The sequence below is a fragment of the Calidris pugnax genome, unplaced genomic scaffold, assembly GCF_001431845.1.
Source record: "Calidris pugnax isolate Ruff unplaced genomic scaffold, ASM143184v1 scaffold252, whole genome shotgun sequence".
NCBI lineage: Eukaryota > Metazoa > Chordata > Aves > Charadriiformes > Scolopacidae > Calidris > Calidris pugnax.
Window position 1 is genome coordinate 2,857,500 of NW_015091118.1, and position 27,802 is coordinate 2,885,301.

Genomic DNA, 27,802 nt, shown 5'->3' on the forward strand with positions numbered 1-27,802 from the left:
TCTTGCAGTTGACAACTACATAGTTTGTTACTGGTAGGTTTTTATTAATAATATTTATGATTTAATGGCACAGATATCCAGGGGACGACTGGGGCAGAGAAGAGCTGTGGCTACGAGATGTCCCTCAAAACTCTGATCACCGACTGTTGATATTTCCTTCTGGCAAAACCCAAATTCTCCATCTAGTACTTGATGCATTGGGGGAACAACACATACACAAAAGTCAAAGGACTGGATGGAGCCACAGAAGGTGTGTCTGGCACAGGAATGCCAAACTGGGTTGCAAGGGACTGTAGAGAATCAACGGTAAAATTTAGGATGTAAGATTTGCTTCACATAAACTAGGCCAGCACTGATTTTAATGCATCTTGGAATAGAAAGAGATTTTGGAACAGACAGTTGCTGTTTCAAGGAAGTTTTAAGTCTGGGGTGATGACATGCAGCTGGCGAAAAGCAGGGTAAATATACTTATGGAATGAAGGAAAAAAATGCAATAAAGGAGATGGGATATCCTAACTAGAACTTTAACACTAATATCATGCCAACAAGGAGCTATAAAATATTTGCTGTGTAAATAGGGTGAAAATGTCCTTTGACCACATTATTTGATCATGATGACATTTGCAAAGTTGTGGGAGTTTTGATTAACTCCCGGAGAGTTAACTGCTGAGCACAGAATAAATTCCGAGCAAGTGACGGCCTCTCTCCCTTCTGATCCAAGCTTAGACAAAGCATCTGTCTCTGCAGACAGGTAGGAAAGTCCAAGGAATAAGAAGCAATACAAGGTAGTACAAAAGATCTCCTGAAGAGCTCAGCAACCACCACTGCTGGTGGTCTTTATGGCAAAAGAGAGCTACACTTTAAATCATGCCACAGCCCAAATCAATGATGAGACCTCTACTGAACCCACTTCTGTATTTAAAAGGAATGTTAGAAGTGGAAAGGGTGCAGAAAACAAAGAACCAGACAAACGCAAGGTTTCAAAACTTGAACTTAGTACAACAAATCAACCAAACAGAAGGTTCAAAGGTGCCATGACCATTTTCTGTAAGTCTTTGCAAATAAAGAGGCAAGAACTAAAATGCACACACATTTTCCAGTGGTGGTTCTTGCCCTGAAATGAGGGAGTAAAGGGGTAAAGAAAAAAAAAAAAAAGAATCAAAAAACCAAAGCCAAACTAAAACAAAAATGAAAACCCCGCTAAATTATGACACCATCTCAAAGTTGAGCTTTATTTTCACAAACAGCACACAAAGAGCCCATGGACATCCAAAGGCTGAAGCTAAAAAAACTGCAGGCTGTTTCAACCCCGAGTTTTGGTTTATGTTAACTTCTGTATAGAAATTATTCTAAGACCATCCTGTAGGAGTTCAGAATGCATAAAGACAACAACTGTCCCTTCTGATCATAAAGTTTATAAACAGTTCCTGCAGAAGCTTTTCCTGTATTTTTAATGTTCCAAACTTGAACTTTATTTTTCCTAATTAACTGTAGCACTTTTAAAATCTGTTAGAAAAGGATCCTGAAAAGAAACCTTTCAAATCTACTTTTAAGAGATTTTAACTAGCAATTGTTAGTTCAACTGTGGTAAATTATAAATCCAAATCTGAAGTGTGTCTATTTTTTTCTTCTGTCCCTAAGGAGGACGTTTCAATGAACTGGGAATAAAAAAATATGACATTTGGTAGGGATTCCTCAGCAAAACTTGAGTGGCACCTAGGGGAGTCCACTGTTGCCCCCAGGGAAGTGCAGCCATGCATGAAGAGCTGGCATTTTGATGTGAACTCTCAAATTTCTCTAGAAACCATTACACACCTGAGCTTGTTAAAGGTGCTCACACAAAGGAACCAGAAAGTCCAGCCAGATTTTGTAGTTTCATTGCTTGAAGCAGCTGTGTACCTCTGCACAGACACTACTGCAACAATGGGACTTCCCTAAGCATCCCTAAACAAAGATTAACAGAACAATGGTGAAACTAAGCAAAGATCTGCTTCCCTAAGCAAAGATTAACAGAAAAAATGGTGAAACTAAGCAAAGATTTGCTTCCCTAAGCAAAGATTAACAGGAAAATGGTAAAATGCAGGCAACTCAGGACAGCAACTTCACCTCCTTAAACAGGCAAACACAGCATAAAAACAGTGATTACAAAACCAGAAATTTGCCTGGTAGTCCACTCAGATACATGTTCTAGAGCTTTTTTACCTTGTGACTCTATTTTTAGACAGTAGCTTTTTGCTTTTTTTTTCGCTACATTAATTTAGATCCCATCAGCTGCTACATGTTAATGTGCTCCACAGGTTTCATTCCTGTAGTTCGTAAGGGTACTTGAAACATCTGAGGCACGGCAAGGAATCCTTCAACCTTGTATTCTTGGATCAGTTCTTAACTACAGCAACATCCACACATCCTGTGTACATTGTATCAAAGGATAAAAATAATTTACATCGTTCAGCCATGTCATTTTCCATCATTACACGACTAAAAAGAGTCTGGGATATGCAAAAATATGGAAGATTACAAATAACAGGATTAATGAAGAAAAGACTTCAGAGTGTGAGAAAATTTCCATAAAGGCAACTTTCTCACCTAAAAATCTTTTTTTCCCTGCAGAGGTAAAACTCATTAATTGCTCAAATTGGAGTTGACTCAAATTACACTGGTTTTGGTACTAAGTCAGCTGGAGTTCAACTGATGTAAAACAATCCAGGTCTGGAGCCAAAAATTCAAATATGTTCACCTTCAGCATTAATTCTTTAATCAGAGGAAAGGGGTTTTCAGCTTTGAGCCAGCAAACTAAATCTGTTCTCCTTCTTTTGCTCCATTCTCTTAATCCTGTCTTTTATTGAGCTTGTTTGCAGTCATAAATAAGATAATGAATGAACATTAATAGCAATGAAGAATAAAAATAGAACTCCTTATGGCATACTTTGGCTAGTCGTATCATTAAGGTATTTTAACTTCTCAGTAATGTAACAGTATTATTTTTATTACTAATGTCAAATTTTATCAAAAGAAACACAATTAAACACTTTTAGCACTCAATTCTGTTATCTTCCTCAGAAGTGTAGGTAGGATTCACTAAGAACCAATAAAATCTAACAGGGAAAAATAACATCTATCCCATCTCTGTCTTCAGCTTCCAAAACCACAAGTTGATTTTGCTGGAACCACCAACAGTACCACATCATTAACGCCTTTACACGCTGCCAGGAATCCCATGGAATAACTAAACACAACAAAATACATGTTACTATGGAATGAAAAAGGCCCAAATCAAACAGAGCTTGAGGTAATAGCAAAAGAGTTGACCAATTGTTCATCACCAGTGACTAGATATTTTAAAAGAAACTCAGTAGTAGTTATAGTGATCTTGGGACAACCTTGTCACATCCTGCAGGCAGACTTTGTAGTCTTATTAATCCTTCTTGTCATTTTCTGCTTCACACATTCTTCCAGTCTGAATCAAGATCTCCTAAGAATATAGTAGATACTGACTGAATGATCCACTACTTCAATATCTCTAAAAGTGTCCCCAGGGTTACTGAAAATTAAATATTTCTTCTTTGCTAGTTCCTATGCTTGCTGAAAAAATCCAGCAAAGTGCAGCAACGCAGAGTGAGCCTTGGAATGCTTCAGGCACTCAAGAAACCAGGAGCTGCAAAGGCTTAACAAGGTCACGTAAATACTCCTGAACAATTTGACAAACTCTCCCAACCCAGCAAGTTTAGATCATTCTTCCTTCAGAGCCACTCAAGAGGCATGTTTATTTTCTTCTGGTGAGCATGCAAAAAATCCTTAGTCAGCCTCCAAAATCCCGAACAACTGCCTTAAAATTTTTGTCTGTTTAAAACTAAGAAACCTGGGGTGTGTACTCTTTGCTGTCTGAGGTTTTAGTCCTCAGGGAGTTAAACAAGATTCATGCTTTCATGCGTTTGCCATGTTCTGGAAAATTGTTGTTTTTAACTAATCTTTTTTTCCCTGAAACTTCCTGCTCCAAGTCTGGACCTTCCAAAAAAAGGACTATGACAGTATGTGCCAAAAATTCACATCATATCATGTCAGATTCAAAATAAGGTACTCGGTCCCTAAATGACCTAGTGACCTTGTCTATCCTCACCTCCAGCAGGAAGAATTTAGAATCATAGAATCTTCTAGGTTGCAAAGGACCTTAAAGATCATCTAGTCCAACCATCAACTTAACTCTGACAAAAAAATAAATAAGAAATAAGCAATAAAAAAATCACTAAACCATATTCCTGAGGACCACGTCAACCCGTCTGTTGAACACCTCCAGGGATGGTGCCTCAGCCACTTCCCTGGGCAGCCTATTCCAATGCTGGATAACCCTTTCCGTGAATAAATGTTTCCTAATATCCAATCTAAACCTCCCCTGCTGCAACTTGAGGCCATTTCCCCTTGTCCTATCTCCTGTGACTTGGGAGACGAGACCAACCCCCACTTCTCTACACCCCCCCTTCAGGTAGTTATAGAGCACGATAAGGTCTCCCTTCAGCCTCCTCTTCTTCAGACTGAACAACCCCAGCTCCCTCAGCCGCTGGGGAGCCGCTCCTCATAAGACTTACTCTCCAGGCCCCTCACCAGCTTTGTTGCCCTTCTCTGGACCTGCTCCAGCACCTCAATGTCTTTTTTGCATTAAGGGGCCCAAAACTGGACACAGTACTTGAGGTGAGGTCTCACCAGTGCCGAGTACAGGGGGACAATCACCTCTCAGGCCCTACTCACCACACTGTTCCTGATACAGGCAAAGTACTGCAAATCAGTAAATTTGCAAAATTTAGCAAAGAAAGGTATTTTCTCACAAGACCTAGAGTTTACTAGGGTGAGCATATCAATATCCCATGATCTGTCTGCTCTGGCTCTAGCTGGAGGGTTCCCACATGCATCACCTCCTCCTGCTGCCGTGGCATTTGGTAACCTATAGGACAGAAGTCTCAGGTTCAATGGGTGGTATTAAAGCACCTGTTAGGGCACTCCCACAGTAAATACCACGCTGCTCAGACTGGTGGACAGGCCTTGCGGATGTCTCTAGGACCACACACAACTACACTGCAGGAGGATGTCAATACAAGATAAAAATTACTGTAGGGCGCAGAACAGCAGCAGTGTTTTAAACAGGGTCCCACATCAATTTGTACCAGCACCACACTGCAACATAACAGCCATGTTTTATTGCCTTGAGGCGTGCAGTTCACCTTAACACCTCTGAGTGCTGTGTATTTGTTTTCCGCCAAAACATGCCGCATGGCTTCAGAAGTCTGTTATTTTGGCATCATCAATATCACTTTCTGTCTCGCACCCTGAAATTTGTCTAGTGAACGAGACACATTGTCTTGATACACTGCTGTGTGTTTTTTTTTCACTGCTGTCAAGTGGTTGGACACGAGGCATGGCCCATGGCCTCTCTTTTTCCCTCCGGAGGTGCCAGATGAAATGTCAGCTTTAAAACTAAACAAGCAGTAGTACTTGAGGCAGCAGCAAGGACAGCAGAAGCATAAGGCTGATAGATGACAACACTAAGGACAAACTAGACAGTAAGTAGGACAAAAAAACTTTCAAAAAACCCTTTTGTAAATACTAACAAGAATTTTTTCAAAGCTGAAGGAGAAATAGGTGACCACAGAGACATGAGAGAAGCAGAACAAAACAGGTTTAGAGAGGAGGCTAGTAACAAAATTAGTTTATTGGCTAATTCATGGATCTCCCAGCTCTGCTCTGTGCATGAGCCATTGCAGGGACTGCAATGTTACTGTAGGGCTTGAAGTTGCCACCCGCCGGCTCAGCTGCAGTAACTGCCAGGCCACCGCAGAGGAATACAGGCTGACTTAGCTCTGAGCCACTGGGCTAACCCAACCCGCAGGGCTTCACGTTTGCAACTACCACAGATCAGCCACTCCAAACCCGTTGTAACTTGGGTGTCTAAGCCCTCACAGGCTAACTGAGCTGTGGTCTGCAGTGAGACACTGGAACAGGTTGCCCAGAGAAGCTGTGGATGCCCCATCCCTGGAGGTGTTCAAGGCCAGGCTGGATGGGGCTTTGAGCAACCTGGTCTGGTGGGAGGTGTCCCTGCCCATGGCAGGGGGCTTGGAATTAGAAGGGACCTTTAAGGTCCCTTCCAACTCCAACCATTCTATGATTCTATAGGTTTCACCTCTGTAATAAGCCAAAATAATTGCATTAATAGTATGATCCATCACAATGACACAAAACATTTTGTTAACATAATAGGTGCTGACTCATGTAGTCACTTGTCAAAACAAGGATAGTAACTACATTATCAAACATTATCACAAACCCAGTCGTTAGGGAGGTCTATAATAGCTGTTCCACTATTCACAATACCCAGTGCACAGGGCAAAAGATGGAAAAATCATGTCAGGAACCTCTACATGGAAAAAATCACAACTAACTGTCAATTAACTAAACTACCTACCTCTGAGGTAGCGATGTATGTATCTAGACTCTTTTTACAATGAATGAAGAGAAAAAGGCATGCTTGGGGCTTGCTTCATCTTGTCCTAAACTAGACACATAAAAAGGGAGCCATGGAAAGTATTTCAGATGAAAGTATCTGCTACACGGGCATGTGAGGGCACATTACAGCAATACCAGTGCCTCCTTATCCCTGCTTTCTGTGATGAACATGAAAGCTGAGCACAACAAAGTTACTACTACCACCATAACACAGATGAGAAATGAAAGAGCTCTGATTTGTATTGGAAATCTATCTAATGGGTCCCACTGACTACTTAATGGGAGGGACTGTTGTGCCTTTATCCAAATCTGCTTCTGAGAAGGTCAGGTTCTCAGCTCCACGGAGCTCAGACAGCACCATTTGGCTTCAATGGAGCAAGAAATACATCACTTAGGGGTCCAGATTACTGTTTGGTTTGCTAAGGTCTCAGACCTACCATTCTGAGGTTGCTTCCTCTCTTCCCTGCCTTTTCTGTCCTATGTTTTTCATTATTCAAATCATTGCTTTAAAAAGAAAACAATGTTATTGCCAGAAAATCTACTAAATATTTACAAAAAGTTATGCAAAAAATTATTTCTAGATTGACTGCCTTTTTCAGAAGCCGCTTCTTGCGGCTTCTTCTATTGGATATCTAAAATGATATGCACTGGGATACGGGCAAGAAATTACTTTCCATTAACAGCAAATTCTCATCAGGAGCTGACAATTCTATTACCCTTTATGTTTTCTCTTGACATGCAGTTGCTTTCCCAACCTACAAACCAAAGTCACTAAGGCCACGAGGTATTCTATTCAATTTTCAAAACATGAGACTCAATGTCAGAGACTTGACCCGAAACATAACTTGCAGAATTGGTTTGCCAGCACCGTGTATCCCTCCTCAAGTCCTTACAGCTAATGGCAGGAAATTGTTCCTTCACCGACCCCATCTCCTAGGTGCAGGCAGCAGAAGCTGTAGCCAGCAAGAGGGGAAATGTCTCAAACTAACTGGTTCTTCTCTGCATTTCGCAGCATATCTGCACTCTGCTTGCATCCTTTTAATTTAGGCTTGTAATTGAGTTCTCTGAAATAAATTGTTAACTCTCTTCGGTGTCAGTCATAAACTCTCAGGAATATGAAAATGTGTTACAAAAGAGAATTTGGATAAATAGGATAAAGGCTGAGAGAATAGGTCATGAGAAGAGCTCAAATGACAGTACGTCACATAAAAACTCCTCCAGCCCAATATCCTGTCTGCAGAAGTACCCATTAGAGCACGCTTAAGAAAGATTATAAGGAATGTGGTGAATATAATAATCCTTCCTCAAACAGTCAGCGGATTAGAGACCATTAATTGTCACAGAACTTAAGGGACCAAATGAGAGCAGGGCTCCATGGCACCAGATGTGGCATAAAGGATTGAGCAAACTGTCTGCTTCTTGACAGCACATTTGACCCCGGGAGAGATAACCCTGTTTAGCAAAAGTAATAGAACAAATGGTCTCTGTAATGTGACAGTGTCCTGAATGTCACACAGTCCTACCTAGGCAGACCTGCCTCTCAGTGGAGAATATAGGTACTGAGTTGGGAGAATATTTAAAGGCTAACAAAGAGCAATTCATGCCACAGAAGCAATCTGAACATTTCAAAGATGCCACTTCGTTAGAAAATTCATTTATCCAGTACTTCCACACCCCACTTTTTCTAATAGACTACTATCTTCTCCCAGGTAGGAATGATGCTTAACAACAAAAGAGTCATCATAATGGAGCAAATCAAAGGCTAATTAGGCACATAATCTGGGTCTGTCTGGCCAAAATCCTATACCACAAGCAAGAAGAGAAAAATCAGGGTGATTATGGAGCATATGTGCATATGGCATTGCCCTCCCAATCTTTGCCTATCAAAGTTTTAGCAGCTTCCACAGACAACATGCAGCACGACCGACAAGTTCAACAGACGTTCATGGATGTATTCTCCTCAGATTGGTCTAATCCCTTTTAGGGCAACAAGCTCATTTGACTCAGTTCCACAAAACCATGAGACGACACAATTTAACATGGAAAACATTTCTCCCTAAGAAAAGAACAAGATGGTGCTGTGCATTTGTCTTCCTTACAAGGAAATGCTATGCTAAGCAAGAAGAAAGTCTGCCGCCAAGGAATAATGACAACTATCACTTGAGTATACAACTGTCACAGGGAGAAGCAAATTACCATTCTCCTCTGCGGGGAATTCTGGCTTACACCCCTGGTCTGGAGGACATTCAAAGAGCAATGGAAGAGCATGGAAGAACATGAAAGCAACCTGTAATCTCAGTGTACCATAGGCGTTAATTAACCTGGCAGCCATCCAGACTGCTGGCATCAAAATCCGCTTATCTGGGAGCTGCACATTTCAGCATTTCTGCAGACACTACTACGCACAGAGGCACTGCACAGGGGCAGCAGGCTACCGAAAAAATAAGAAAAAGAGGCAGGAATGGAGGAACACCGAAAATTGTTGTGTTACAATCAGAAGATCTGTTAGTAGTTGGAAGAAAATGTTATCTGAAGAAACGTACGTCTGAATAAAGCAAGGGTTGCATCAAGAGTGTCATAAAAAGAACTTTGGGAAAACAAGCATGAATGATCTCTAGTGAGAATACAGCACAATCAAGGTAAAACCGTGCTGAAGCCAGAAAGGGATAACAGTTCAAGTAAAGGTATTTGTCTCTGGAAAGGAATTGTTTTTCTACATACCTGTCCAGTCTCCTACTACTTTAAGGTGGACCCCAAACGTTGCTTTGGTATCTGTAGGGCACTAAAAATATTAAATATATTAAGGACCACTTCTGAGTAACAAGAAAATAACAAAATGCATTCAAAGTACAGTTGTTAAGACAGAACCTGGTGTAAATAGGTCATTCCTGAGCATCCATACCAGCAGCTATAGCCTTTACAAAGCAAGTCTAGCATCAGTATATTTTAGGGAGCCGAGCATGGCTTGTCTCCATTCAGTCTTAAGCCTTTCTCCTGGTCACAGAGGAGTTTAGGATGGGCTTGTCTGACAGTGTGATTTGGAACAGCCACTTCACTAAGCATTACTGAGCAATGATACCAACTGAGAATACAACAGTACAGAAATGCTCCCTCTAGTATTGACGCTTATCATTCAAAATCAGGAAGTGCCCCATCACTCCTAAATCAAGGCATTTAAGAGACTTCTGGTTCTTGAATATCAGGGCATCTGTTTTCAAGCTGGTCATTCTCACACAACTGACACTTTCTTCTAAATGGAAACGGAGATATTGCTGCATTTCACAAGGGCTTAGAGTTTGCACCAGGTTGCATGACACATCATAAAAATCACTTTGCAACCACCATTCTCTGCACCTATGCTTTCACCTCGGGGCTACTTACTTGTGACTATCAACACAGGAATTGATATTATTTACCGTCTTATCCAAACCATGATATCTAAAAAGCTCCAGTCAAGCCATGTCAAGGAGCCCCCTTAGTATCATTCCTTGTTAGGTACAGGGAGATTTCAAATGCACTGTTTGGACACGTTTTGCAGGTACACCAAATGATTTCACACATAAATAGTGCAAGCAACTACTCCTCAAGAAAAGATTCTTCACTTTCCTTCTGTAAATCAACAGTATTGGGTTTTTTTTGATAGAAGATTTTACTACTGAGTTTTGATGCCTTATTAGAACCTGATAATGATTGATCCAAACTCCATCATGAATTCAACACCCAATGATAACATTCTTGTTTTTTTTTTCCTACTGCTGCAGACAAATATGAATTCTGAGGAGAGGGCTTAAATTCAAGGAGCTAATATCTGTTATAAATAAAAGAGGCCCAGGTAGTGATTTCAAGCACCAAATACTCAATCATTCACCATACTTGTGAGGACGCTTCTTGGCTCTGTTCTGGACCATTGCCATTAGTGTTTCCAAGCTAATCTCCTGTGGACTGGGAAATCACTGGCCTCAGGGCTCAGGATCAGTTCCTTACTTAACCAGCAGACACAGACAAAAGTTTATTATTCCCTACATCTTGGCTAACCTCAATCAGGGAAAACAATGCCTCCCACTAGTCACTCCATTTTCCTGAAGGGGAAGAGCACTCTAGTTATGAGTACCGACTACTGGACAGACTCATATTTAATGATTTTAAAAAAGTCATCTTTCAAGTTTTCCTATTAGAATTTGGTACAGAAACTTAAGAGTCAGAATTATTTCAGCAAGTCTTACCCTTCAAAAAAATGCCATCAAGGGAGGGATGCAGGAAAACCTCACACAACGAGGCCAGTATTTGCTGCAGCTAGTTTCAATATCTTCCAACAAAAATATCAACCTAATTGTCCACATAAAAGTAGGTAAGCAGCCTCTCAGCTAGTAAGTTGCATACTGGCAGCAAAAAGATCTGTTCCCCTACGGGCTTCTGTAAGAGCCTTTAGCAGAATTTATTTTCCAGTTTGGGGTGTCCCAGCACTCTCTGTGTTTCACAGGAGGTTGAGTGATTTTCTTACTCCAACTGTGCACAGTCCCAGTTCAGCACATCTTCTATAAAATTGTCTGTCAATCTCTCCTTCCATTAAAGTTAATGGCAGAATACCCCTTGTGTCCAGCAAGAACAGGTTCAAACCTGTTCTCCCTTACATTGCCCTTGTGACTAACTCCTTTCTGCACTACTTTGAAAAACTGTCCAATAAAAAAGAGATTTATTTCTCTTTAGACTTTAGGAAGCCTATTTTGATGCCTATAACTGGGTATGAAAGTGCCTTAGAGAGTTCTGGAAATACCTTATTGTGCTGCTAAATCTTACCATAAGAAACACACCCATCATCTAGGCTATATGGAGTGAATTTCCCCCAGTTCAGGAGAAAGATTGGTCCAGTGAAGGGCCACCAAGATAATGAGAGGTTAGAGAACCTGACACACAAAGAGAGGCCAAAAAAGAAATGCGTTTGTGTAAGCCACAGAAGAGAAGGCTCGGGGAGATCCCCGTTTTCCAATACCTAAAATACAGCAATAGAAAAGATGAAGGTGCTCTCTTCACCACCATGCATGGTGACAGGACAACAGACCAAGGGCACAAGTTGCTTCAGGGGAAATTTCATCTGGATACATGAAAAATATTCTTCACCATGGAACAATTAGTATCCAGAGAAATGGTGCAATTTCTCTTGCTACTTCAGCTTCACAGGTCCCTGGATAACCTAATCTATGGCTCTTGCACCAGAGGGAAGAACCAGGTGAACTCTAGAGGCATCTTCTGACTGAAGACTTTTCTACAGATCTGTAACTTTAACTTTGAAAATTGTATTTAGGTTTTTACTGCACAGAACACTTATTTTACCTCTCTCATCTCCATAAATACAATTAAGCCTCCAATGTGGCTTTTTCCAGACTGTTAGAGAATATATTCCAGAAGCTTAAGAAAATATTCAAAGACAGTTTTTCAGAAGTTTAATCATGAAACTGGGTAAACTTTTAAGTATTATTAACAGACCACTGAGCATGTGTAATGAAGTGCGATGAAAATAACTTCTTATATATTAAATCTTTTTCATGAAATCAAGGAATTGTACGATAGCACTGAGACTAAAAAGCATCTCTGGAGACTGGCTACTTCAGTACTCCTTCTCAAGCAGGATCTGTAAGAGCAGGTGGCCCAGGACAGTGTCCAGTTGTGCTTTGAATGTCTCCAAGTATGGAGACACCACGGCCTCTCTGGGCAACCTGTGCCACCCTCATAGGAAAAGTGTTTTTTTCTTATGTTCAGATGGAGCCCACATTTCAGCTTGTATTGTGCTGTCACTGGGTGCTACTGAGAAGAGTCTGGCTCTGTTTTCTTCACTCCTCCATCAGATCCAGCTCGCTCAGCCTCTCCTCATATGCTCCAGTTCCTTAATCATCTTCATGGGTTTTGTGCTCCAATATGTCAATGCCTCTTTTGTAGTGGGGACACAGAGATCCAGCTATATCTCACCAGTGCTGAGCAGAGGAGAAGAGTCACCTCCCTCGACCTCCTGGCAATGCTCTGCCTAGTACATCCCAGGAGGCTGTTGGCCGCCTTTACTGCAAGGGCACATTGCTGGCTCATGGTCATTTTCTGCTCTACCTGGGATTATTCCTCATCAGAGGCAGGACTTGGTAATTCCCTTTCATGATCTTTATGAGGTTACTGTCAGCACATATTTCTAGCCTCTCACGATCCATTAAATGGCAGCAAAACCACCTGGTGTATCAACCACTATTCCCAGTTTTGCATCATTTGCAAACCTGTATTGACCCCTGCGGTATACCACTGGCCTCCAGCTGGACTTTGTGCTACTGATCACAATCCTTCCAGCCCAGCAGTTCAGCCAGTTTTCCACCTACCTGCCTGCCCACTATTATGCAGTTCATCAATTTCTTTATGAGGATTTTAGGAGAAATAATGTCAAAAACCTTGTGAATTATGATGCTCTTGTCTATTTTACATATATAAGTCTCTGATCACCTATTTTACTTTTAATTTGCCATATCTCATCTTTAAAGCACTGCACAGCTAAACACTGCTTGAAGATCCTTATTACAGTCAGCTCATATACACAGTTAAACTGACATCTATTTATGTTCTATGAAGACAAGCACAAGCTGAAATACCCTCCTGAATTGGAAATCAAGAGACTGAGCACATGAGCCTTGGTCAAATAAAGGCATACCAAAGTGGCCTCAGCAACACCTGATGTTGTCTCTGCAGCTGTGAACAAAATAAAAATTGTTTTTAAAAACTGTTTTGGCAAATAGTACTTGGATTTCCCCCTACTCTGTTTAAATTGGGAGCCCTAAGACACAATCCGGTGACTATCATGGGTGAGAGCTGCATGCAGTCCCTTATTTTTTCCTTATTGCCCAGTTCACTGCCCAAGAGGAAACTGTAAATATTAGCCAATCTTGAAATATAAAAATACTTTCTCTTAGCTCCTTTTCAGTAAATAAGCAGTGCTTTTCAACCAGGGGAATCGCTAACTTGAATACTCTGTAATGAGAAGGGACATTAGACATTGTTAAACAAAAGGTGACAGGTGATAAGTTTTTCATTAGTTCTTTCTGCATTTCGAAGAGTTAAATGAACCCCATTTGCCACATGCATTTGATTAAAATGCTGTGGTACACAAATGAGCTGTGGCAGATAGATAGCGTAATTACGTGAAGCTATGTTAATCTTATTCTAACCTCAAGCTATCTGTACCTTTAAAAAATAAAAGATTTTACAGGTAGGAACATCTACTCCAATCAAGTTAATCTGCCAGAATTTGGCCATCCGCCAAAAACAACTGAGAGCCAAAGGAATTCTGTTAAATTTAATAGAGCTGTGCAGATTTACACCCCTGGAGAAACCAAACTATGTTCCCAGCATTGGAAAGTCAGTAGATTTCCTCAGAGCTGTTAATTATATGTAAGCAAGTTCACAACATCTATTTTTATTTTGTTTTTGTATTTTCACATTCAAAACAGTGAGAATAGTATTTCATATATAGATAAATATTTTTTTTTATAATTTTTTTTTTAATTTTACTGATTCTATACCCTGATTAAAAAACACCTTTCCATATAATTTTTGTCCTTTTTCTTCAAGCTAATTTGAAATACAAATGCAAATTATCACATAGGGAATTTGCAACAATCTCCAGAGAATGATTAAGTTCATTACACTCACCGGTAGCTGTAGCTCTGCTATTTATCTCTATGCTGAGATAAAATATAGATGATAACTTTTCATAATCTTAAAAATTTAATTAATTTTAATCCACTAATATATTAATACATACTTGAAATGTATTTTATTTATCAGTTTTACATTGTGAACAGGATTATTAATTGTCCTCTATGCCTTGCTTTTATATGAACATGGAGTGAACTAAGTACTTTTAGACCATAATGGTAATACTTTACACACCCTTTATATTGGTATAAAAATCTACTGGAGATGATGAGCAGTGGAGAAATCTGTGCATATGAGAGCACAACATATAGCAAATGAAAACTAGGTTATCAGCATCTGTGTCTCCAGCTTAGAAGACCCCAGATATTTAACATCACTGGTCTCTACTCCCAGTCAAGAATCCCACCCAGAATAAGAAACAGGACGAACATTATTAAAATAATTCTAATGGTTTTAAATACTACTGAAATATTGTAAAACACTCTTTTTAGACCTTGAGATGCAGGAAGTGGGGGTGAGTCAAGAGCAAACTAGCAAGAAAATAGAAAGTTAATTCCTGAAAGTTTCCAGATCTTCTGTACATCTCTACCATAAGAATTGAGAAGATTTTTAGAGAGAGGTTAGCTTTTGATTGCAGCATTATCACAGAAGCACTGATGCATACATCAGAATAACACTGCAGAATATCTGTTATCAGGAAAATGGAGATGAAAGGGATGCCCGAGTTATGTACCCCCATGCGGTTCTGCAAATAAAGCTCCTTGTCTCCTGTGGAGATACCGCTCTCAAGCTGATGCACCACAGTGCACACCAACTTCTGTGTTTGGTACTGTCGTAGGTGGCCAGGGTTACAAAGAAGATCTGTGCCACAGCTGGAAGAACAAAGTGAAACCTCATTTTTGTCTGACTTGGGGAACTAAAAAGCTCATTGCAGAGTTTATTTAAATAAAGGGAAACTCCTTCAAAGAAAGCTTTCACTTTGGAGAAAAAACCCACGATATGATCCTAATATGGATTTGCAAATACCCTGCCAGGGACTGTAAACACTGCTGAGCCCCTGATCTGTTTCCCTGCCTCTGCCTCCCTGCCAGGGTGAACCAACTGCGCCACGAACCCTGTTTCATCAGCCCATCCTTGCTCCAGACTCAGACGAACCCTTGCACAGATCAAGAAAAACACATCAAAGGCTTAGCATGTTTGGGAAAGAGGCAGAATTGGAGGGGAAAAAAAACTAAGCACAACCAACTTACTTTCTCTCCCAGGGTGAGGGGGGTTGGAGGGGGAAGTTGGGCAGAGAGAAAAAGGAAAAGTTTTTCAACTTTGTCAACTGACAAGAAAATGTGAACCTCAGAAGCTCAGTAAGCTGTAGCTTGTCTGGTTTCATACAGAACTGATATAAACATTCCTAAAATGATTCATCCTGACATTAGAAAATGAAGAGGAGTGATGACAAACACAGGCATGCTATATAAAGGTAGCCAAAAAATAGTAGCTAGACTTCAGTCTGACTCATAGAAGGTGAACTCTGTTACACTGGGCTACCCCTGTTTTAACTAATTAATCCCATAAGCAGCAAATTTCAGAGGAAAAAAGGTTGATCTGAGGAGTTAAGTCTTTTAAACACATCTCTGCCTCACAGGTTAGGAGATTCTCTAAAACGGCTCTGTTTATTTTTCTGTTTTGGGTTATTTTACAGATGGGATTTTGTCAAAAAGCTCTCCCTGTTAGAGACTTGGCCTTACAGCTATCCTAATTTAACTGGCAGACGTCAGCAGACATTATAGCATCCCTGAACATGGGGAAATCCTAACCACGGAACATGATTTAAGTATCAAGGGTGTCTGGATGATCAAGGCAAGACCACCATGCCTTGAATACTCAAAGCTTCAGCCAGAGCCCTCCCATTGCAGAGCTGACTCCTTGCAAGCAGCCCAGCTGCAGAAACACATCCCAAACACTTTTCCCTTTTTGCTTTCCATTCCCTTTTACTCCTTGTTGTACAACCCCAAACACCTGCAGTCTAGCTAGTGGAAAAAAACACCCCATAACAGTGTGGGATGCTCAGGATGCATCACTGGTCAGCTGCAGTGCCAAGAAGGATCATTCTAGTCATCTGGGGTCTAACTTCTTCTGTAACATAAGCCTCAAACTCACACCCATTAATTCCTGTGAGGCTGTAGTTCAGTATTTGCTACTTCACTCCCTGCAGTCTCAGTTGTTAAATTACTCTCTGTGTTCAAAACAATCTTTTTTTTTTTTTTTTTTATGTCTCAGTTGATGAGCATTTGTTCCTTGATTTCACTCTTGCACCACAAGAAAACACAAATCTTTACTGTAATAGATGTCTTAAGTTTGTAAATACACCAAAGGTTGTAAATTTAAAATATACAAGGCCATATAAAATATATACTTTGTTGAATAAATAAAATGAAATTACTTTATTTGTTTTCCAATGAGTCTGTAACAGCCCAGCTGCTACTCTGTTGCTGCTATGGATGCACTGCAGATACACTTCTATAGACTACTCAGTAGTTCTTGCTTCTGCTGCTCAACCAAGGCAAAAAGCTTGCTGAGTACCCTTTCACCCCTGCACACACATTACATTTCATAGAACCAGAGAATGCACAAGTTTGAAGGAATTATCAAGTGCAACTGTCTGTAACATAGTAAAAGTGTTTCAACCCTAGCAGTGTTCAGCCCATATGATTTATGCATTCCAAGTTGCTAGCTAGTGGAAAAAACTAACTACAACCTTATGGGATGCCTAGGATGCAAGTCTTTGTCCCTGAAGGACTAAAAGGCAGTAGAGCAATGCTTCTGCCCAAGGCTGCCTCTCCAAGTCCTCCACGAGTATGTGGAATCACTGCCAAGCAACGTGGCCCTGAGCTGACAAATACAGGAACAAGGAAACTGAATGGCACAAAAGGCTCCTTCTCCATCATCCCGGAGCAGAAACTATGGGCCATCTCCAGGCTCGTGCTAACAGACTGCCAGTGGTATAAGACACTCATGGAAAGAACAATCAATGGATTGATAGGTTTTCTAGTTGGATCACCAAGATCTTGAGGAAAGCTGTGTACCTCCAAACTACCGCACCAGCACACGCAATATTTTGCCAGGCTAAAGTTCAGAGCCCAGCCAGTCAGCTGGTCTTAATTTTAGGACATCAAGAGGAAGGGCACTTCATATCCTCTAATAATTTGTCCACATGTTCATTGTATTCATGCCCATTTTTTTTTTTAATTTCAATGTTCTTCTACACTTCCTAGACCTTTCTCTAACCTGACCTAGCAGGTAGCAGCATAGAAGCACTACCTCTGATAGGAGAAAACACACTTCTCTGCTAAAGTCAGTAGATGGTTGTTACATATTGTGAATTGACTTTCACAACATCAGAATAAAAAACCAAAACTGCTCATGAGAGGGATCTGACACCTTCTGTTTTAAGTTATCTCCTGAAGAAAGACTCAGGATTTAGTGAACTTGTATGTAACAATTTCTGTGTTCCCTTAATCCAAGAGTCAGATTTGTAAATTTAAATGAAAGTAAAGGCTTACTTAGGGCTTTTATACACACCCCAAAACTATTAAGCCCAAAACCAAACCAAACCAAACAAACAAGCCTAAGGAAGTACTGAAGGCATCTGAAATATTAATCTTTTATATTTTTGGTTCACTTAAATTCTTTGTCAAACAGCTGCTAGATTTTCTACTTCTATGAAGTGTAGACAAGCTCTAGGGATTTCTTTAGTTTGCCAGCAAGATACTTCACAATATCTGCATTTTCCTAAATGCTCCATAAATCATCTCATAAAGATAAGTTTCAAAACCATTTGCACAAGATATTTAACAAACCTTATTAGAATGTCATCATGTTTGATTTTGTTTTTATTGTATTTATCTGTTAGTATGAACTTAGCCCTTGACGTCCTTGTGTAGCTTTTACTCAGGCAAACTTCCAGCAACTTTCCAGTTTTTTTATGAAGTATTTCAGAATTTGGCCCATAGATTTTTCCTGTTATGGATAGTTTATTTCTCAAGTTTACAGTACAAGAAGTGTTTCTCCATCATCTCCAGTTTTGTTTCTTGCACAGTACTAAATTTCTTGTTTAAAAGAAGCTCAGAACTAAAAATTCCCTGTTAGACTGTTAATAACTTCACATATTTTAAATGAACTCTGGATTACCCAGGGATGAAAAACCTTGACTCTACAAAACACCGGTTTTCATTTACAAAAGCAAATGTGTTACTTGTGACATTGTTTATATGCATGTATTCTTTGCTGAAACCTTTCTGACAAGGTATCAAGCCAAAAAATGTAAATGTACAGATCAGGACCATCAGCTTGTAATGACCTCCTGTCTAAATCCAGATACCAAATGGACGTTAATAGAGGTGCAGAGTAACAAGGAAAACTCAATCTACAAAAGAAAAGAAAACAAAACAAAAATCTTTAAGGTATAAAATGTATGAATAAGTAATAGCTTTGAGATATTTAGGTACAGTACTATAATTTGTCATGTACCTCCAGAAACCTCTTTCAGGTATAAGTAATAGCTTTGAGACATTTAGGTACAGTACTATAATTTGTCATGTACCTCCAGAAACCTCTTTCAGGTAATTATTCTACCTACTCTGAGATGATTAATGGATTTCAGAGTTTCTCTGCCTGGGGTTCAGTAATTATTACTTTATAGAATTCTAATTTGGGTATTAATCAGACAAAGTATTCTTCCTCAATAATATATATTTGGATTTTGTCTGTGGATCTGAGTATCTGCATATGCAAACTTGTCCTTTCCTCAAAACTCAGCTTTGACTTACTGAAAAACACACACATACTGACCCCCTAACTCACTACATGCTGTAAATGACGTAGCAAGGACTTGATCATTTGTATATATGAGCAGAGAATTCAAGTCCATCTGCAGTTTTTCTTTTCTTACTCATACAGAACTGTATGTGGAAAGAAAGGAAAGGAAGAAACATGCCGCACTACAAATTCTCCTGATGTGATCAGCTTCAAATGAACCATCTGTGCAAAAAGATGGAGAACCAGCAAAAGAGCAGAACTTCTTGGAGCTTTTTATTAACAGACTCTTCCAGCTTCCACTTCAATGGGATTTAAAAGCAGATTTGTTATGCAGCACTCAAATAGCAGGGGGGTCAGAGCAAATTATAACACAGGAGAAAATTTCTAGTATCAAAAAAAGTTTCAAACTACCTGATGCAGGTAGTTGATCTTTGCTTACCTTCTACCAGAATTAGGATCTAGACATCCAAAGAAGAGCCAAAACTCTTTGGAGGAGCTGAAGAAGCAGCCACTCATGCTAATATAAAGCAGCTATTTCACAAAGTCCTGGAAGTCTGAAGGCTAGGATCTTGGTTTTAGGTTGTTGCAGTTTTTTTTGGTTTATGTGTGCCACTTACACGCCACCTGCCTCTATTAATTATCTTGTGAAGCTACTGATCAGCGGGTACGCAGAGTATGTCTTAAACAGAGGCAGAGAAAGCTCAACAAGGGTTAATGTAAGTTATCCCTGTCTGCGTATCAACAAGAGTATCTTGGGATACATCTATGTGTTAATTAAAAACTGTCACTGAAGGATGACTTCTATGCTAACATCATGTCAGTGAAGGCTGACCTATATAGACCAGGCAATGCTTTTTCGCTACCTGAAAAGCCTGAGCTTAGTAGGCTATGATTTATTGTTTCATCACTTTCAACAAAATGATGTCCCGAATCTCAGAGAAATTCAACATGGATTATTTGCCTGAGTAATTTCAATGAAGAAAGGAATTGTGGCTGGGTCACTGAAGTCACTAGCCACTACAAAGTGCAGAATTCATTTCCCAGAATCTCCTAAAGCCTCCTTCCTCTCCAGCACCCGCAGCATCTGGGGGAGGGTTCCCAGGGACTGACTCTAGCTCCTTCTCTAGTCAATGCAATAATGTGATTCAGAGGATTTAAGGTTTGGCTCCTGTCCTGAATGTCTCTTGGAAGAGACTCTCACCCTCATACTACAGACGTATGGATTAGCCAAGAGCACTCCCCTCGGTCTGTTTTGCACAACAAGAGTGTCAGTCTAGAGGAGATGTTGTCTCAGTGTCTACATACAACGCATACAACCCTTTACAACTTATGTCTTGGGCGCTAAAGTAATATTTCAGATAACTTGTTACGGTGAAGTGTCAAAATACCTGAAAAGAAAATTTATTATACACACACGCAATTGTCAGAAATGGAAGACAATCCCTTAAGACACAACATTTTAGCTGAAAAAAACAACCCAAAACCCATAGCAGGTCTATGTTGTTGCCATAAAAAAAAAAAACTTAACAAAGCCTTTCCATCAGCAGTTCAACTAGAGCAAAGTTGACTCAGTCACCACAGGACCTGCTCTGCTTTCCTCCACAGCCACCACTGTAAAAGGCATCACTAAAGAAGTTTTGATGAAAGACTTCGTTGCCTACTCCATGCACAATCAGAACTAATTTCCTTGTGTCCTCAGAGGTGGTGATTCTAGTTTAGAGATGGTACCCACTGAAAGAACAGTTTTGAACAGTTTGCACTGTTCCTTGTGTGCACCATAAGGAAAGGTTTTAAACTTTAAGCTGGTCAGCCAGCAGTTTAAGTGAACTCTGAATTCACACACCAACGGCAGAACTGCATCTCCTATCTTTGTGCAACATAGATTTCAGTTCAAAGGGAAAACAGGGGCATGTCAGCAGCTAGTGACAACCAGAACTGTCACAAATTTGATATAACATGTTATTTGATCCTGCATTTGTGGATGTTTGTTGCAGAGCAGAAGTTTTCACCAAACCTCAGATCTGAGCCATCTCCAAATTTAAAAGAATTTGTCTCTTGGTCTTGTCCTTATTTCAAGGTCTGTCACAATCTAAATTCCATATGAAATGATGTAATTGTTTCCTACCTTCCTTTGCCACAAGCTAATCAACAGCACTAAAACAACAAGATTACTAAACTTTATGAGGTGCTGGGAGTAGACACCAGACTTTCGGTAGCCAAGCTGTCTAAACTGCAGCTTGTGAGAGTTTGTGGCTTGCACTGACTCTGTAGTAGATTAAGCAGAGATCACATGAAAGGACCAAGCACATCTTCTGAAGAACTTAACATCTGCAAAACACAAGGCTATTTCCATGAGGCTTACTGCCAATCACTTCATGCCAATGCAAGACATTCCAAAAACATGGCAGAAAAAGCGACTTATCTTGTAAGAAACTAATATATATTCTAAACAGGAACCTACTTCTGAACTCATTCATTAGTAAAAAAATTAGCGTGCAGCCATAAATGATCAGTCCTATGGTTTTATGCTGTTGCAAATAATTAGTAGTGTGGTTAAGTGTCTGGAAAGAGAGGGAACTCAATACCAAGTGTAATATGTAAGACAGATGGAAAGAAAGCCGATGTTACCATAAACTGCAAGCCCGAGTCTCTTCTCAGTGGAAGCAATGCTTTGGACATATGAACTGTAATGAACAGCCATCCTCATTACTAGAAATTCATACTATTCTGATGCTTGTTTTCTTTTCCAAGGGCTTTAAAGATCACTATAGACAATGACATTTGAACTGTATTTCACAGCACATGAGTTCCACACTTTCTTCCACAGAAGTGTGAAGAAATGTCAGTCTTGGGAAGCAGAGTGCTAAAGAGAAGATTTCTGATGTTTCTTTGGATATTCTGATCTCCAGACCAAATTGTGTGCTTGGTCTGAAAGACAATTTTCCTTTAAAAAGTTCATCAAGTAGAAACACACACACAAAATTCATTTGTCCCTTTACAAACCCTCAACCAAAATATTTATTTAGAGAAAATATTTCTCCCCATTACAGATGAAAATATATTGGAGCTGACTGTATTCTGTTTAGATCCAATTGTAAGATGCAATAATATCATATCTGAAATAAGTAAATTGGACACAAGAGAGTACAGTAGTGAAAACGTTACTCACACTGTTTTACACAGCATAGTAACAGTTCTGTACAGTTGTGTATTGAAACCGATGCAAGAAGCACAGTAAAACATGTTAAAAAGAAAGCATGTTGTCGAAGTGAAAGATGAAGGAGCAATGAAGACACCATGAAGCTAGTATTACACTATGAACTACCTAGAACTGTCCGGCAGGTCACTTGCAGGAATCACTTCATTACCATTCCCAGCCTTTCCGATGATTAACAAAGTCAAGGAGTTACACTCATGAATACAAAGTCACACCAGTGAATAAAAACATAGTGGGAGCACACTTCGAAAATGGAGTTAAAAAAACATGCTGGCTTCCATATTGATCATGAGAGAAAAGTGGGATTTCCAAGTGCCTGAACTTCAGAGTACAAGTGACATTGCCAGCCTGTTGAGGGAGGTGATGCCTCCCCTTTATTCAGCACCGGTGAGGCCACACCTGGAGTACTGTGTCTAATTCTGGGCCCCTTAGTACACAAGAGACATGGATACACTGGGAAGAGTCCAACCAAGGGCCATGAAGATGATTAAGGGTCTGGAGCTTCTCTCCTATGAGGAAAAGCTAAGAGAGCTAGGGCTGTTCAAACTGGAGAAGAGAAGGCTTAAGGGGACCTTATCAATGTATATAAATACCTGAAGGGAGGGTGCAAAGAGGATGGAGTCAGGCTCTTTTCACTGACGCCCAGCGCTAGAACCAGAGGTGATAGGCACAAGCTGAAACTCAAGATGTTCCCTCTGAACATCAGGAAACGCTTTTTTGCAGAGAGGGCAACCAAGCAATGGCGGAGGTTGCCCGCAGAGGTTGTGTAGTCTCCATCCTTGGAGATATTCTAAAGCCATCTGGACATGGTCCTGGGCTACTGGCTCTAGGTGGTCTTGATTCAATTGGGAGAGGCTGGACAAGATGCTCTCCAGAGGTCCCTTTCAACCTCAACCATTCTGTGATTCTGTGACATGAAGCCTTTGACAGCAGAGCCAGGTCACAAGTTAGCAAAGAAGCTAGCCTGGCAGGTCTGAGTTCAGAGCAACACGGATTTTGCTTCTCCAAAATCCCGTGTGCATTTTGCACCAGTGACTTCTGCTCATTCCTTCCATCAGCAAGGGGAAGAACACTTTCAATTGACGAAAAGGACAAGGAAATAAATGCCACTACACACATTTCTGAACCTCTTTATGCTCACTCGGTTACAATTCAGAGCTCCCTCTGCCTCTGAGTGAAACTTGTGTGACTTTGCCAGGGAGTGGGTTCAGGCCCTTTACACAGAATCCCAGTGTTTTCCTCCACCCTGGCGTTATGTAAGAAACTGAGCTAAACTGTAAATATTACACAACCTCAAAAAGGGAAGGGACTGGTAAAATATCTGCATGACTCCTTCACGCTGACTCACCCCTTCCTTTGCACATTTGCTTACAGTCCTCACTTAAAGTACAAAGATATGCCTGAAGTGGTCACTTGTGTTTTAAGCATACTCCAGGCACATTGAGATGTTTCAACAGCTTAGACAGGACATCCCATAGAGCCTAAGCAGGATAAGAGCACCAGGAAGAATGCTGCAGCCTTCCCCCAAGGCGTGCTGCAGTCATGGTCCCAACATCAAAAAGCCCCATGCACCGCTCTCACTGCAGCTCCAAGCCCCACACTCCTACACCAGCCTAGAATGGTAGGGGTTGGAAAGGACCTTCAGAAATCATCTAGTCCAACCACCCTGCCAAAGCAGGTTCACCTAGAGCAGGTTGGACAGAAATGCATCCATGTGCGTTTTTAATATCTCCAGAGAAGGAGACTCCACAGCCTCTAAATAACCCAGGGATTATCATCATCCAACAAAGGAAGGAGCAGTAGTATTCCAGCTTGCTTGGTAGCTACAAGTAGGTCAGATAATTGAGGAGAAAAAAATACTTAGCTAGGCTATTGCCTGCACACTCTATAAGCACAGTCCCATGTCTGGCATCATATAAAACAACAGGAAGAAAAAGCTTTCTAAACAGGACAGCAGCCCAAGGCATATTCTATGACCTAGAAAGACATGTGGAAATGACTGTCCCCTACTTAGGCTGGGCCAAAAGATCGTCATAAACCTAGACATTTGAAATCCTCATTATGCTGTGAAACAGTCATTTACCCAATAACAGGATTTCTCCAGCATAGTTGATGTTCTACTGAAATATGTTTGTGGCAATAAAAATGAAGCTCAGTAACTCAATGGTAACGTCGTAGTTTGTAATAGTTAAAGCATGTATGCAATCTTGAAGGATACGCTGTTATGCTGAAGGATATCACTGTACATTAAAGTGAAAAGCACTGAGCATGAACAGAAATTGCCCAGTTTATTGTTACAGACTTTAAATATAATGCATTGTGCATGAGTGGAAATTTCTAGTTCTAATGTTACATATTTAATATGTGACTGTAAAAATTACACAAACTGTAATTTATCAACCAGACTTACACATCTGAAATTTACTGCATATCATCTGAATAGAAATGAATTATTTATATTCACTAAGAAAACTCAGAATCACAACAAGAGATCTATTTTCTGTAGTTTCTAGATCTAGAAGTTTTTGTGGAAAAGTTATTTTTCATAACTTGTATTATTATTGTATGCCATTTTAAGTACTGCATGTAATCCTCAATTCACACAAACAATCTGACTTCAATAAAACATTCTATTCAACTTCATCCTATGATGTAACCCAGCAGGTCCGTGTCAGCAGGTTGTTTTCTGATTAAAAACTCTCATCATAACAAATAAGTTTTGTCAGAGAAAAGACTACTGAACCAGGCCTAATATCCTTTGATGACATTATTTCTGGAAATTAGAATCACAGGATCCGTTGTTTTAGCAGTGTTCAAATAGAAAAACAAAACACCCCACAAAACCAAAGAACTGGGTGTCTCCAGGGTGTCCTGTTTCTACTCTAGATAATTGAGCTGAGTAAGTAATAATCCCACTGTTGTATGACTTCACTGCTATATCACTTTAAGTCATCGATATATCTCTTAATACAAAAATAAAGTGGAAGACTATTTCAGTAACTTCTTTTTTAAACATGATGTTTTTCTAACTTTTAAAAAAGCTAGTTGCAGGAATGCCTTTTCATCAAATAGGAAAGATGACAAAATTCATTACAATTTGTGCTCATTCTGCGTTAAAGTCGACAAAAACAGCTGAAACCTTTTATGAAACAATGATCAAAATCACATGGATCTTATTTATTTATTTATTTATTATTGTTTTTCCACTTATGGAAGACTTTGAAAAAAGTTCCTATTATCATTTTCTCAACAGTGGAGAAAATTAAATATGTATTGAGTACTGCCATACATAATAATCATCCTATTTCATATTCATTGGTACCTTCATAAATGAAACATAAGCTCTTCTGGAGGGAATTTTCACCTTGAAGGCAATAAAGACCATTTGCTTACCAAATATAAATAAAAGGCAAAGTACAGAAACAAAATCATATGTCTTACCATTGTAAGGGTGAATGGATGGCTTTCCAGTGCGGACACTCTTGGACAGTGTAGAATAACGTACTGAAACAAAATCAGCCAGAGAAAATAAAATGGTAGAAAATATATGTTTAAAACATTCAGTGATGGGTTAGTACATGCAAAGTGAAAGTCATCCCTATAGACAATGTTACACAAACAGCAGTAATTTTTTAGGGGCCCATTAACTCACCTGACCAGGCCTTGCTTTAAAGTCATCTTTTATCATCCTTACTTCAAGGACATTGGAGGGATGGCTTATCACAGAAGTTATGGTGACTGGTTTATTGCTGCGGAGGTAGCGGTACAGCCTTTCCACACAGTACAAGCACAGAGGTCCAGAAATCCAAAACCAGGTCTATGGGAGAACAAAAATATGCTACCTCAAGGACTTTTAATTTTATGTTTTCTAATTTCAAAACTACAGAACTGCTCGCAGAACCTCATTTCACATCTATTGTGGAATAGTGTTCTGGTTACAAGTAACTTCCACATCTCTCTACGTGCAGAAATCCAGCCACGTTATGGAGGCTTAATCAGTCTAACCGGCAGCATCACCCACAAGCACAAATGATTTCAATCATGAAACTCATCAGGAGCAAAATGCTAATGACCTCATTTGCAACCATGTTACTCTGGTGTTGTGTAGTTAGATAGTAACTGATTTCAGCAGTGTAGGACACAGTACATGCACTGTTCCAAAATCTAACAGACCAGAGTACTATAAAAGCGGTTACCCTTTATGGAAAACCACTTCCTGGCTTGCAATATTATTTGACTGTTACCTTCTTTCTATCTCCTCAGGTACAAGGACAAAACTAAGAAAGAACTAATTCTTGTGCTATAAAATTCATGCTTATTTTAAGCTACTGTAAAATCATAGACAAGGGAGAGAAATGGACATTTTTGAATCATGACTCATTTGCCCCTGTGGGAGACGTGTATGCTAGACAAATAATGCCCTGGAAATGCCCATTTCTCTGCAGTGATTACACAGGGAGACCTGCGTGACTACCTCAGATGGAGACATTTGCAGCTGCTCAGCTAAATCCCATCCTAAGAGTCAATTACTAACAGCTCATGGCAGAGCTAACTACTAATTCCACATCTGCTCAGTCATTCAAGCCATGGCACTGAAGTGCCCTCGACCCTCATCCACCTTCTCTTCCCAATTTTTGAAGTTACACATCAGCATCTCTTGCAACTAGCAGAGTATTTAATTTCCTCATGCACCTTTAGCCTTAAAACTTCAGTAGCTTACAAGACCTAAGGCTTTTTTCCTAAAAATCTTTGTATCACCAAGTTCATAAAACACTTCCAAATCCAAAAAAAGTCCTAAAATAAAGTTATGAGCTCCCAGGAGAACACTGAGCGACCATTTCTTTTCATGGCTCTTGTTTGCCCATAAATGACTCTAAAGTAGACATCTTAAGCCCCAAAATGCCCAGAAGTTTGATGGCATGTGGGTCATATGGAGCCAGATGTACATTGATGCTTGTAATTCAGGTGTATTACCATAACAAAATACAAATCCAAAGCACTTAGTTAGAGGACTTCAATATAGAATTGACTGTTTCTTATGCTTACATGCTCCACAATAAAATGGGCTCCCACTGCAGCTCGTAAGAAACATATGTGTTCTACAAAAAACAACAATAATCCTAATACTACTACTAATAATAGAAAAAATCCACTGAGGTCTGTTATGAAGCCACCTTGAATGGCGGGCCTTGAGTTTGTGAACTCTGTATTCCAAAACTTCCTCAGGCTACTTGCCAATACATCCCAGCTCATCCTTTCTCAATAGAAAAGAGAAAATTTGGATGAAGACAAAGCTGCTGCCACAAAGCATAAAGAAACAAAAGGAAAACAGAAAACAGAAAGAGAAAAGGCTTTTTTATCCCCACTGCCATCATGCTCATTTACCCACGCCACATATAAAACAAGGCTGTCTGCAAACAACAGGCTTTACAAAGCCAAACCACAACCAACTGCAACCCAGAAATGAGTATTAGGACTTGTTTCCGCATAGTGAAAAAGAGAACAAATGGAGTTTGATTATTTCAATTAACTACTGCCGCACAACGCTTACAAAGGGACCTTATGAATATGTTATATAAATGTTTGCTCTGAAGT

The 27,802-nt window shown here is 39.9% G+C and overlaps 1 protein-coding gene across 1 annotated transcript in view; it reads right to left on the reverse strand.

Annotated features, from left to right (window-relative positions):
• NOX4 (NADPH oxidase 4) overlaps positions 1 to 27,802 on the reverse strand; it is a 106,294-nt gene that overhangs the window by 52,632 nt on the left and 25,860 nt on the right. Inside the window, exons 9-11 of the mRNA XM_014958253.1 lie at positions 25,860 to 26,024; positions 25,649 to 25,711; positions 9,214 to 9,274 (exon numbers count right to left, since the gene is read on the reverse strand). Coding sequence (XP_014813739.1) covers positions 9,214 to 9,274; positions 25,649 to 25,711; positions 25,860 to 26,024 — 289 coding nt within the window. The remainder of the gene's footprint in view (positions 1 to 9,213; positions 9,275 to 25,648; positions 25,712 to 25,859; positions 26,025 to 27,802) is intronic.